Source organism: Hyposmocoma kahamanoa, unplaced genomic scaffold, assembly GCF_003589595.1.
Source record: "Hyposmocoma kahamanoa isolate Upper Pololo Valley unplaced genomic scaffold, ASM358959v1 76, whole genome shotgun sequence".
Taxonomy (NCBI): Eukaryota; Metazoa; Arthropoda; class Insecta; order Lepidoptera; family Cosmopterigidae; genus Hyposmocoma; species Hyposmocoma kahamanoa.
In genome coordinates, this window is record NW_020653900.1 from 11629237 (window position 1) to 11642923 (window position 13687).

At 40.2% G+C, this 13687-nt stretch overlaps 1 protein-coding gene across 1 annotated transcript in view; it reads right to left on the reverse strand.

Moving 5' to 3' along the window:
* The window catches only part of LOC113232627 (zinc finger protein 2-like), a 42357-nt gene that overhangs the window by 19235 nt on the left and 9435 nt on the right, over positions 1 to 13687 (reverse strand). Inside the window, exons 6-12 of the mRNA XM_026467398.1 lie at positions 9791 to 9972; positions 8755 to 8850; positions 7241 to 7375; positions 5616 to 5750; positions 1113 to 1223; positions 611 to 816; positions 117 to 172 (exon numbers count right to left, since the gene is read on the reverse strand). Of these exons, the coding sequence (XP_026323183.1) occupies positions 117 to 172; positions 611 to 816; positions 1113 to 1223; positions 5616 to 5750; positions 7241 to 7375; positions 8755 to 8850; positions 9791 to 9972 (921 nt within the window). The remainder of the gene's footprint in view (positions 1 to 116; positions 173 to 610; positions 817 to 1112; positions 1224 to 5615; positions 5751 to 7240; positions 7376 to 8754; positions 8851 to 9790; positions 9973 to 13687) is intronic.

Sequence of the window (13687 nt, forward strand, 5' to 3'; positions counted from 1 at the left end):
TCGCGGGTGCCATGGACACAAACATAGACAACCACAAACTACATCCAAACTCACGAGAGAAATAAATGTAAGCCATACCCCGGAAGAACTATTTCTTCCGGCCCGGGAATCGATACCGGGACTTCGGCGTGGCAGTCCGTATGGTAAACGTTCGGCCGCGGAGTCAGTTTAACTGAAGATTTAAAACAGTAGATACGAGATGCTTGCAAAAAAATATATAAACGAGTAAAAAATTAGACATTTTTGCTGTGATGCGAAAAAAAGACAGCGTCACTACTCTCTAGACTGCGTTGTAGTCCAAACTGCATCCTGAAAACGTTTGCGGCTAAACTCGATGCGCCGATGCTTCGTCATTTCGTCCAGGTTCTGGAGATGGGGTAATCGGCGGCGCCTCGAGCGAATATAATGTGTGTTTTTATGTTTTGTCTCTGTGTTTACTAACAATAGTCATAAGTTTAAAAATGTCTGTATTTAATAACAAGTGGGCCTTGGAAGCCGAATAAATTATTTATTTATTTATTATTATTATTATAAAGTATGGAATGTCGAAAATTTTAAATACGTAATAAATAAGAAGTCCATTTTTAGTTTATATTAACTTTAATGTTACCTTCAGAGGGCGCTTGCAACAGCTGCAATTTTCCATCGACAATCTGCCCAGAAAGAACCCCGGTGAGACCGGAAACATTCATTTGCTGTCGAATCTTCTTGGCTTCAGCATCTAACTGCTGCTGAATATAGAGCTCCTTGTGGTGCACCTTGTTGTGGTACTTCAGGTGGTGCGCTTTGGTGAATTTCTTGTTGCATGGTGTACATCTAAAAATTACATGTTAATAATGTATCATATCTACAAGAACATGAACTCTTACCTATTTCTGCTGCCAAACAGTAATGTGGTTTTGAAGGGCAAGGATGCTAGTGAAATTACAGGCATATGGTACTTATTAACTTATATCTCAGGGTGAAAGATGCAGTGGCAGCGTCCATCAGCTCTTTGCGATTTAAAGTTCTGAGTGGTAATACAACTGTCATGGACAGGCGTGACGCTTACCACCAGGCAAACGACTTGTTCGTCCCTTCGCTTGGTATCATAAAAAAATAGTAATACTCACGAATATTTCTTCTCCCCGGTATGTGTCAACATGTGATTCGACAGTACGTAAGAGTACGTGAAGGACTTGCCGCATAGCGAGCATTGGTACGGGCGGATCCCCATGTGTAACCTGCGTTTTTAAAATTGCACTTTAGTTAAATGAATAATACCTGTAAGACGGGGAAATTAGTGAATATTTCAATATAGGCTTCAAAAAAAGGACAATGGCAAACTCCCTTATAACTTTTTGTTGACATAATTTGTATGCGTCTGCTTATGAAAAATATGTGAAAATGTAAGTTGAAAAAATCCTGAGCAAATTTTGTTTTGGATTTTCTATTCTGAGAAGTCGGGAATTAAAGATATTCCATTTTGAAGTTTTGGAGATTATGTGTTACGTAATTGAATAAAATATATTCCGTGTATTATATCAAAATAAACTACAGAAGCCTTTAAATAGAGTTAATAGAAAGAAGCTGAATGATGCTGTGGGTTTGTGGCGTGACGAAAGTTCAGAGGAAATTATTTTGTATACTCTTATAGTCAAAAGGTATGAAGTTAAATTAATAACATACCACAGACTATTGCACTGGTAACTCGGACACAAATAATATTTTTGTGAAACGTGCCATCTATACCTGCTTTTTGGAAACTATTCTGTCAGTTTTACCATTTTCTCGCGTGGTACTTTGGAGAAGAAATTATCGACTTTATTTTTTATAATGAAGTAGTTAATCTTTTATTAGCTTATTACAAATCGGTGGAATCAATACATTTGATATTACGTGAACTAAATGTACACCATATCCATACGTAGGTACTAATATTCCTTTTTTGGCGGTTAGATGTCGCAGAAACTAAGAAACTGATAGTTGTAAATATCAGTCCGGTTACATACTAATTAGTTTCTTTTAGATATGATTTTATATCCAGACTTAGTAAGCTGCTGGGGTGCTAGGCGACGTACCTCCACGTGAGCGTGTGGCTTCCATTCCTATGCAATCCCAGGATTGTATAGGAAGGGAAGACATGGGCCGGTGCATCCTGGCCAATTCCTGGACTTTGTCCGGGCATTTGAATAGAATAGAATAGAATAGAATAGAATAGACATTTATTGCAATTTGCTAGGTGTTGGCTAAAATGTCGTCTCCCAATCCAACGGTGTTAGGCGTACCGTGCCTATGGATGCGTGACTGGGGGGGAGCCCAGACGCTAACGGTGCACCCTCGATACCAGGGCACCTCGAGGGAACCTTATGCCCTTCAGCCGGCAAGCGGGGTTCTGCCGGTTGTGACCCCTTAATTCCCTAGCTTCTCTTGAGACGTGTATAGAGAAAGACAATGACATAAGCGTTAACACCTTAATTTCCTTCTCGGAGGAAACGATTGCTGGGGTGGGTAGTCCACCCAGCAATAGAGACGTGACTTCGGTTGCGGCTATAGATACGAACCAAGCGGGTCCTTCGGATCCCACCATGGTGTCGGAATCCAGCGCTCAGCCGCGCATTCGACTGAGCGGCTCTCGCCGAAGAGACTAAAGGACCTGATGAGAACAGGTATGAGCTACGCAGAAGCGCTGCCTCTATCTGAAAAGCACTGGAGTGAACTTCCGGTGCCTAAACCATCTCCAACACCGAAAGCGCAAAAGCGTGGACGGTCAGAAGCGGCGTCGCTACAGGAACACGTAAGGAAGGCTCCCTGGACCATGGCGTCAGCTGAAAGCAGGAACAGACAAACTTTCAGCGAAATAGCGGGCTTCCTGCGCGTGGGTATCCGGAATTCGGAACCCATGCCAGAGGAGCAAATGGAGCTGTTTCTGGTCCGCACCATAGGTTCCTGGGTCTCTCTCACAAGACAGGCTGGATTCTTGTGAGCTGCAAGGACCAAGCAAGTGCAGACTGGCTTGTGGAAAAGATCGGCTATTTGAAGCCGTGGCCGGAAGCCCAGCTGTCCTTGATTAAGAAAAGCGAGCTTCCGAAGCCCACCACCGCCACCACTTACATTCCCAAGAAGGGTTGTGAGTCGGTGCAGTTGGCCATCAGCCTACAGGGGGCCCAAAATAGGGGTCTCCGCACGGAAGTATGGAAGATTCTTCACGCAAGGAAAGATGCGAACGGATGGGTAGCCGCGTTTACTCTTGATGACCCATCTGTGGAGAATCTCCGTGCCTCAAATTACCGGGCACACCTTGGTTTTAAACAGGTCATGTTTAAGATCAAAGGGTGTCCGTAAAGCACTTCCAGGGGTGCGTTTAAGACCAAGGCAAAAAATTCGCCAGCTAAAAATTAATCTGCCGAGGCATCCGTGAACGGAGTCTTAGGTTTATGTCAATGTAAGCTGCCAAATTCAAATGACAGCTGTCATAAGTACCTAATTCAAACTTTATTATACTAGCAGAAACAACAAACAGCTGTCAATAGTGTCAATCTGACAGCAGGTTAAAATTTCGCGACCTAAAAAGCACGCGAAAATTTATCCCAACTAGGCTAAATTTTATCCTAGCCGACGTCCGTGAACGGGGTAGATAAAATTTTCACAGATAAAATTTTCGCCTGACAGAGTGCTTAAACGGGGTGTATAACGTTATGTCAGGTTAAAATTTATCCCGGCTAGCGTCCTTAAACGCACCCCAGCGGCGGCACTGCGCAGGGTGCCTCGGACTCGAAACCAGGGTCGGTTACTAGTCCGCTCGAGGATTCCGCCCGCGCCTAGTCCGTCTTCTATGGACCAGGGAAAACGTGACGGGGCTGCCCCGTCTGCGACTCTGGGTGTATCGCCCCAGAAGAATCGCGGACGGGAGGCGGGGCACACTCGGACAGCACCCGCTGTCCAAACAGCGCAGCCAACAACAAGTGCCAGTACTGGGGCCGCTCGACCAAAAACTGCCACAGTAATGCACTAAATGACGGTCTGGAGGTACAATACCGTGGTTTTAGCACCGAACCCACGTGGCCGGAGTACGGCACGTGGAAGAATGCAAGGGCGCGGAGCTGCCAATTCGCGAGGCTCACGAGGACCGTTTCGTCCTCCTCGTAGCAGTCGGGGGCAGCAACGCGGCTGGGGTTTTAATCCCCGCTAGATGGCGCCCACGGGGGAAAGGGCGAGGGTTCTCCCAGCAAACCTCCACCACGCCGTGGTTGCCGCGGCTTTGGTGGAGTGTTGCTTCGCGAAAGGCAATGTGCATGTCGCCCTCATTCAGGAACCCTGGGTTAACCACACAAACATAATGGGACTCAATGCCGCTGGTAAGATGATCTACAACGCTTGTGGAAGTAGACCCAGAGCCTGCATTGTTTATAACAAAAACATTAACCTTATGCCTGTTCCAGAGTTCTGTACTGACGACTTTGTAGAAGCATAATTATTTCCCCGGAATAACCCTCGGGCTAAGATAATCATGTTCATTAAGCCCAGCCTATCTGGACAAAAGAACAGCCCCACGGAAGATCTGCACGACTGGCGGAATAAGCTCAAAAACACAAAGCAGAACCTCTGTTGGGATGTGATGCCAACGCTCACCACACCGCTTGGGGGAGCTCTGACATCAATAACAGAGGTGAGTTACTATATGGCTTTATATACATTACATATTACATACATTTAGGAATCTAAGGAACGCGGCCTGAGACGTCTATAGAGACAGACTAGCGCAGTATCTACAAAGGTGTCCTCAATCGATCAAAACCACTGAGAGACTAAGAGTAAGCTGTTGAGGTCACTACCAGGGGCATCATCAGCGCTTTTGAAGAAGGCTACGCACTAAAAATTTGGACCTCCAATAGGAAGGTTCCGTGGTGGAATGCCAAACTGACAAAGCTAAGAGAGAAAACTCGAAGACTCTTCATTAGGGCCAAGCTGACAAAGGAATGGGAGATTTACAGGAAGGCCCTTACCAATTATAATAAGGAGATAAGGAAGGCTAAGCGAGCATCGTGGAGGTGATTTTGTGAGGAGATCACTAATGCTCCTCAAGGTGTACGTCTACACAGAGTACTTTCCAAAGCCAACTCCCATCAACTAGTACTGTTAAAAAAGCCTGATGGGACCTACTAGACTTCTACGACAGAAACCCTTGAGATTCTAATGTCAACCCATTTTCCGGGGGCGACTCGCTTACTAACCCAGTAATTACTGTATTAAATTACTGTACATACACCTCGCAACGAGGACTGGAACAGAGCCGCCAACATTATAAGACCTCGACAAGTGGCTTGGGCCATTAGCTCGTTTAAATCGTACAAACCCCAAGTGAGGACAATATTACTACCATCTTACTGCAGCAAGGTATAATTATACATATAAAAAAAAAATAGGTTACACCTATTTTGTTTTAGAATCATTTAAAGTAATGCTGTAGAAAAAAAATTTGGCATACACCACTTTTACGTCTCCTCAGTCAGCCTCATTTATTCGGGAGCAATCACAAACTTTTTTCAAAATTTGCGGTACCTGTAGTGGAAATAATAATAAAAATAAACAAAATTCGACATACGCAGCATTGCCAAGTTCACAATAAAGCTCACCTCTCATGTTTCTGACGTGTGCCGTAATCGCCGAAACGCCGATCGCAAATACGACACTTATACGGCCGTTCTCCGGTGTGCCGTAACATGTGCCGTTTCAGTTCTTCGTTCATCACACAGGAATATCCGCACACGCTAAAGTGATATAGGATGTCAAGCAGGAACAAGGGTCGAAAGTGTGATGAACAATGTAAGAAAGAACTGCCTGCCTGTGTTTTGCGGGTGAAATGTTACACACAAAAAGAAAACGGTAATGACGTCCCGTGCATAGGTCGGTCTACCCTTGTCCCTACGAGAGGATATCTAATCTAGAACTCACGTTTTTCACGAAGAGACGAAAGGCTCAGACGCACGGAAAACGTTAGTAGAAGGATTCGTTCTTTAATCACGTGAAATACTGCACGTGTTCTATTGCAAGCACGGTCCACCATAGGGGTTAATTTACCTTGTCGCGGAACTGAATAAAAGCTAATTTGAAATGAAATGATATGAAATGAGCGCGGCGCGGTTTGTATGTGTGCGCACCTGCTGTGCGCCGTGTACAGACGCACACGTTCGCACATTCCCATGTATTGTGTTATGCACCTGCGTTACATAATACTGGTCGTCCCAACGAGCCTTTCATTATTATTCGAATGTGTGCATCCGTACACGGCGCGCGGGATTTGCGCACACATACAAGCCGCGCTGTTACTGTATTCGCTTCAGGAATACATACATAATTAATTAGTATTTTATCTGTTCCAATTGTTATCCTTTTTTTTTCAATTTTATTTAATGTTTATTCTTGGAGATTTAATCAATCTTCAATTAAATTTCATTAAAATTTTAACATTTACTTAATATATTTAATTTGCCTAATTTTATTGTATTCAATTATTTTGTAATTTATTTCTAATTGTAATTTAATACAGATCAATTTTATTTTTGCTAGTAAATAAATTAATTTAATTTTTAGAATTGCAGCGCCCTTGCAGGGTACACGTTTGGTTCATGACAACTTTCTAACAACTACATTGGTACAACATGATACGCAGTAAAGAAATTTATCTGATTTTATGTGATTTGATCACTTTGTACGGAGTTACCATACTTCTCTTATTGTGTTACTATGGCATAATGAATTTTACGTCAATTGTGTAACGTACAAACTTGATACGAGATGGTAGCTCCGGGATTTTTTCCGGAAAACATGCAACTTGCTATTCGGCTCGTATCTAGTCCGTACGTTAACGTTACACAATGGATATGATGATGAGGCTTAAATTACAAAAAGCCGCTTCCATTCCGTTCTGCGGCAAAGTAAATTGAGCCATAGTGTGCGTGGTTCATTTTATAAAAATGCGTAGATATCCAGTAAATAAGCCTGTTTACGAAAGGCTCGTGAGCTGCACACGTGCATTACGTAGTTCGATCTGTTCGCGCGCCACATATGCTTACATGCTTGCAGAGGCGCATTTAACTGCACGCATACAGCACACGCAGCGCATTCGCCAGGTCTGTATGCACCCTAAGAATCTTCAAAAAATTTTAATTTCTCAACGTATACTCGTATCAAAGCAGTGTTTTCCGCCGCGTCTTTTGCCATGTATGCCTTCTGGACTATACAGCGCTTACAGCCTAACCTTTCGTGCTTCTGGCGTGTGCCGAAGTCGCCGAAGCGGCGCTCGCACTGGCGGCACTTGTACGGCCGCTCGCCTGTGTGTGTCAACATGTGCCGGCTGAGCGCCGTTCGAGTCACTCCCGAGAAGCCGCAAACGCTGCCACATTCATTTGAATTTAGGGGTACTTTTCGGTTCTACGACAATGGCACTGTCGCAAAACTAAGATCATGGTGGTTAACACGTTATTGCTTATCAGCATCCAATTATAACAAACTGGTTCAGTAATTTCACAAAACTAATTGTATATCATGGTAGTAAAATATAGTAGTACAAATGGTTCATTTCCATTGTGTAATCGCGAAAACCGAGACAGAGAGCCTAATCTGCGTAGCAGCGCACAAATACCTATTCTCAGACAGGGGTAGACAACATAACGCACCGAGGTGGGTAATTTTTTTAACAAACCTCGATAGGATGGATATACTATGTTACTACAAGTTACAGGCAAACAATCTTTCTTACAACAAATGAAAACACGTAATATAATTTGAATATCTGATGGTGTCATCAACAATATTGACAATATTTTTATGTACAAGTACGAAAAACAAAGTAAGGTAGAAAAAAAAACAATCTACTAAAGTATTGTAAGCGCGTTTTGCGCACTACATCCAATTCGTATTCGTTCCGAATGCGAGTCTATTCTATACAAATCAAGAAAACTCGGACCCACTTTGGATGTTGCTTGTGCACTAAGTCCTATTCAAGTCCGAGAAAATACTAATATCGTTTGTACACCTAGAGATAAAATGATCCCTGTGACATTTCGGACCGTCATTTCTCGGATTCGGAACTGATACGAATCGGACGTAGTGCGTTAACGCTAGACGTATTTTAAAAGCGTATGTTTAAATCATAAAAAAATTTAGAGGACCACCTCAGTATATTTTCAAATTAAAAATAATAATGAATTGGAACATATTAGCTCGTTATGGAATGTCCATTCATCCATCTAAGCCTTTATTTTGTTTGTCAGATAAAGATATTAATATTAAAATAAGTTTTTACATAATTGTCTTCAAACATAAGCCTCATCCTTATTTGCCTCTCTCTCTACTTCTTAAAATTATCCTTCCAAGTGACCTTAATACTGACGCACAAAAGCTATTGGCAGCCCGATAATCAATGATCAAAGTACGTTGAGCCGACGATAATAATAATCAAAGTTTGCCGACTTGGCCGATAATAATAAATGTCGAGTTAGTCGACAATGAAAAGCTTGTCGATTTGCTGGATAGTGAATAATCAAAAGTTATCGAGCTGGCCGATAATGAATAACCAAAGTTTGTCGAGTTAGTCGACAATGAAAAATCAAAGCTTGTCGATTTGCCAGATAATGAATAATCAAAGTTTATCGAGCTGGCCGATAATGAATAATCAAAGTCTGTTGAGTTGGTCGATATTGAATAAACAATATTTGTCGAGTAAACAGACAGACATTTAATAACATATTTTTGGTGGCTAGCTTAATTTACCTGCATACAAATGGCTTGATACCCAAGTGCCGCCGTATATGAGCCTGTAGGGACGCATTGGATGTGAACGACGCTCCGCACGTCTCGCATGTATGCCTGTGTAGGTTACATATACTACAATGAAAACGGTATTGGAGGCGGACGACAAAAACAATTCAAGTGTTTGTTGTCAAACGACATTTACAATTCACTTACCTTTACAGGGTTATTTATAAAATATTAACCATCTTGCAGGTCTGTATTACTTACATCATAAACAACAAGTTTTGTTCCATGATTTTTAATAATTTATCCGATTTTACTTTCGTACAAAAATAAAGATATTTAAAAAGATCGCTTAAAATGGTAGTAACTTTTAAATAAGGCCGTTATAAGGCACGCGGCCGGAAGGAGTCGCTAAACCACTAACTACGAAAAACAGATCTAAAAAGTGTTGGATAGTATAACATAAACTTTAAAGTTTAGTTTTGGTAAATTTATGATATTTTGTAAATAGTCATAAACAAAAGTTGTTGTTTGTTGTTTATGATGTTAGTAATACAGTCCTACGAAGTGTAGTATTTTACAAACAACCCTGTTTACTTCGACGGCTTTCTACAATAGTGGCTTATCTCAAAAGCAACCAATTCATCAGAGAGATGGCTTAAAAAAGCACAAAATTGACCAATCGTAGACCATCCCCAAGGTAATCATGCGATTATTCTAACCAATGAAAAGCTTAGAATCCCAATCATAATAAAACTTTACTAATAAATATTAGTAGTAAGTAAAAAAGGGGCCATTTTTGACCGAGCTGAGTTCTTGAAAAGCAACGATATGTCAGAATATAAGGGAAACGTTGCGGGGAACATCCTCGTCACTGATTTAGTTAGGAATCATTTGACAATTAGACTATTCACTCTTCGTTATCTATTCATTCAGTCGGCAATGAAATAATGGCCTGAGCTCTGCTGTTTTTTGCTACGAAATGTATTTAATTTAATGTGTTTAAACGTAATGGAGACGGTCTTTAACGAACTTACAACATAAAACTCACGTTTTTTCGTAATTATACTTCTTTTTGTTATACTGCTGTTTTTTCTTCTTCGGCTTTGGGTTAAGTAGGTGGTCTGGAATTGGTTCGGAGAAAGCCATAATGGTCTCCTTAAGGAGAACGTCCTCGCCATCGTCTGGTTCCTGCTTTTCTAGGGCTGGAGGACGACCGCGTTTTCTGACTGGCTATATAAATTAACAAAAATTTAATACTATAAAATATTACACCTTAATATTATATTTAACATTAGAAACACATAGATAAATTCGTAATCAACTGATTCAACCTGTAGCTCAGCCGGTAGAGCGGTGACCCTACTTCGGCATTCTGTATGTCGATCTAGGGTGCCCGCTCTACCGCAGGTTTGAGTCCTGTCAGATCGAAGGAATTTTTCCTTCCGATCTTTGTATTAATAATAAAAGTATATGAATATCATGGTTGTAAAACATCATGAATTACAGTATGTCAGTTGCCAGATGTCATAAAAAAATTAAATAGTTATGTAGTTGTTGTCGATAGTTTTATCTGTAAATTGTGAAAAAAGATTAAATATAGCCAAAAATGAGTGAATTCTGAATGTTACAACGTTCTAATGATAATTGCGTTATTGCCTTCTTTATTCTTATTTTAACAGTTGGCCTACTATAGTCTGTTTCAATCCATTTTAAATTAAACTTAAACCATTTACCATTTTAAATTTTAAAGTAAACAAACCTGTTTGGTTAAAATTCTAAAGCAATCACTCAATAAATCGGATAAAAAACATTTTCTCGTATATTTCGAAGTTTTCGACTATATATATTATCACTTTTTCAAACAATATTCATTTGAATAGCATCGTAAAATCGTATTTGAAAAATGGTAATCCAAAAGTGAAGATTTTTCATCTATACTTCTATGACTTGCCTATGGTTGCATAGTGTTGTTCGAAAAAAAACATTCCGTTCAATCAAACCTCCGTCAAATCCTTACACTTAGATACTCGTTCGATTGCGATTGAAATGTTCGATTTAATAATCGATTACTAAACTTTAATTCAGGGGTTCCCAAACTTATTTTCCCTTATTTCCCATTTTTTCACCTACTTAAAAACCACTATAACTTCAAATTCAATTAATTATTGTGAGCTATATTAGCGGAGATTAAACATTCATTCTAAACGAGACTTTTACTATAGCCCGCAAGAATTAACTTGAGACCTGAGCGCAGTAGGTAGTACAGAACGGTGCTCAGGTCTCAAGTTAACTCTTACGGGCTACACCTACCAATGAGAATGATGATAATAATGAACTTGTTGCGCAATTCTATATTTTTATTTTCCAAGAACTCTATCACAGAGTCAAACAGGTTGTAAAATCGAGTCAGACAATTGCCTCTTGATAGCCAACGTACTTCAGTATGAAACAATAAACGTTTGAAATCTTCGTCATTAGTAACACAAAGCTGATGAAATAATCAATTATTCGAAGAGCTGTTACGGATTTTATTGACTGCTTTGATGTCATATTGCAGTGATTGAAATAGTCGTTCATTTAAATTTCTAGCAACCAAATATTGTCTATGAATAACGCAATATACAGCAAGGACATCTGCAATTTTATTTTTTAAGTAGGTACGCTATGTAGCCTTTATGGCACCCTGTCATAGCCGGAGCGCCATCCGTAGCAACTGATATAATATTTTTCAAGGTAATCTCTTTCTCATCACAAAACTTTTCCAATGTATTGAATATGATTTCGCCTTTTGTATCGGTCTCTAAATTTCTAGCAAACAATAGTTCTTCACATATTTTCTCATCTTTAATAAACCTCACAAGAGCTGAATTGAGAATTGACTAGTCCTCAGATGATTGCACAATGATTCTTCAATGTTTTTAGCCATTTGATCAATTTCGTCGTATGTAGCACAGTAGTTATGACTTCCTTTATTGCTGGCAAAATTAACTCTTCTTCGATGTTGTGCGGTTTGCCTTTTTGAGCAATTAACAAAGAGATATTTATTGTACGAAGCTCGAAGTCCGTCGTCATCTTGCTTAGCAACCGCCGAAATGAGTTTTGTTACACTTGACTGAGTAATATGCCTCTTCTCTAGGTCTTGAAAATATGCTACATTCTTGTCTTTCTTATCTGGATGCACTTTATTCAAATGACCTTGCAGTCTTGAAGGCTTCATTGATTCATTCGAAAATAATTTTAGACATAGAAGGCACAAAGGCGACGATGGGTTTGTGGGATTTTCAATGAATCCGAATTTAATATATTCCGCACAGTATTGCCGTCTCTTCTTTTTTACTTCCGACATTGTTTTGTTTTGAGAAATACGTAAGTAAGTGTTGAACTTAAGTACTGCTTATCTAATACGCGCGAAACCGCAAATGAAAAGAAATGTTACGTTGTTTATATAGGATTACATAAGCAGCACGCACCGACAGGAATAAGACAAACATGCATAAACTCGTTTATTTCATTCGACGCTCAATCGTATTACTCAACAAGTAAGAACAAGTATTCTATGAACCAGCCGATTGATACAGGAATGCACAAATCGGGTTATTCAACGAAAACTTGTTAAAGCATGATTGCCCGTGGTCTATTATCTGCGAAAATTACCTATCTAATAACTATTAAAATGCGAAACTGTGTCTGTTGCCGTTTTATTTGTTTGTTTGTGTCTACTTTCATTTCGAAACGGAGCGACCGATAGACATGATTTTTATTTTATTTATTCAATAAAACAGGACAGACATATGAACCACACGGAGAGAAATATCGAACCGAGTTAGTTTGAGCAATCTCTTAATTAATATTAAGCCTCTACACAACGCCCCCATTTTTTTTTCTGGGTCTCTTACCGCCCCCCTTTAGGCCTGCAGCGTCCACAAGGGGGCGTTATCTTCACCCACTTTGGGAACGGCTGCTTTAATTGATTGAACCGAATGTTTTTTTTCGAACAGCACTATGCAACCATAAGCAAGTCATAGAAATATAGACGAATAATAACCTCACTTTTGGGGTTACCTATCACAAGCTGGAAACATGATTAACAGAATTTTGTTTCTCCGAAAACCTTTGCATTTTTAATAAAAGGTTTTGTTTCATTTGTCCGAAAACACGTTACGGTTTTTTCCATTACACCATTTAGGGTCGTATTCCAGAACTCTACTCAATGCTCAAGTCAGGATTTGAGCAGACTTGATTATGATTTCAAGCACTAGAAATACGACTCTAATAGCAAGGACTTGAGTATGATTTATAGTGCTTTGAATCATACTCAAGTCCTGACTTGAGCATTGAGTAGAGTTCTAGAATACGATCCTTAATGTTTCAGTATTTTGATGTTATTCTTTTCCCGAATTTTATTGACCAATGCATCTAATTGAATATTTTTATTTTGTAAAAAACGATATCCATGATACATTTATATTATATTATTTCTTATTACAGATATTAAAAGTATTAGAACGTATCGCAAAATACAACTCGTCAAATTAAAGCACCGCGCATCTTTAGAAAATATGGTAAACGAGATGCAAGTTAATTTGATCGAGTTGTAGTCGCTCGTTCGGATGGTGCTGCTTTTTCATATACTAACCTAAACCTACAGGAGGGGGTCGTACTGTCTAGGTAATGCAAACAAATTCGGCTCTGGCACTCGCCGGCCGCTGCCACGGCACACTCGCTACGCTCGCTCAGCTCGTACGGCTTTTTCATATAATAACCTAACCTAAACATACAGGAGGGACTGGTACCGCCTAGGTAATGCAAACAAATTCGGCTTTGGCACTCGCCGGCAGCTGCCGCGACACGCTCGCTACGCTCGCTCGGCTCGTGCGGCTTTTTCATATACTAGCCTAACTTAAACCCACACGAGGGGGTCGTACCGTCTGGGTAATGCACAGGA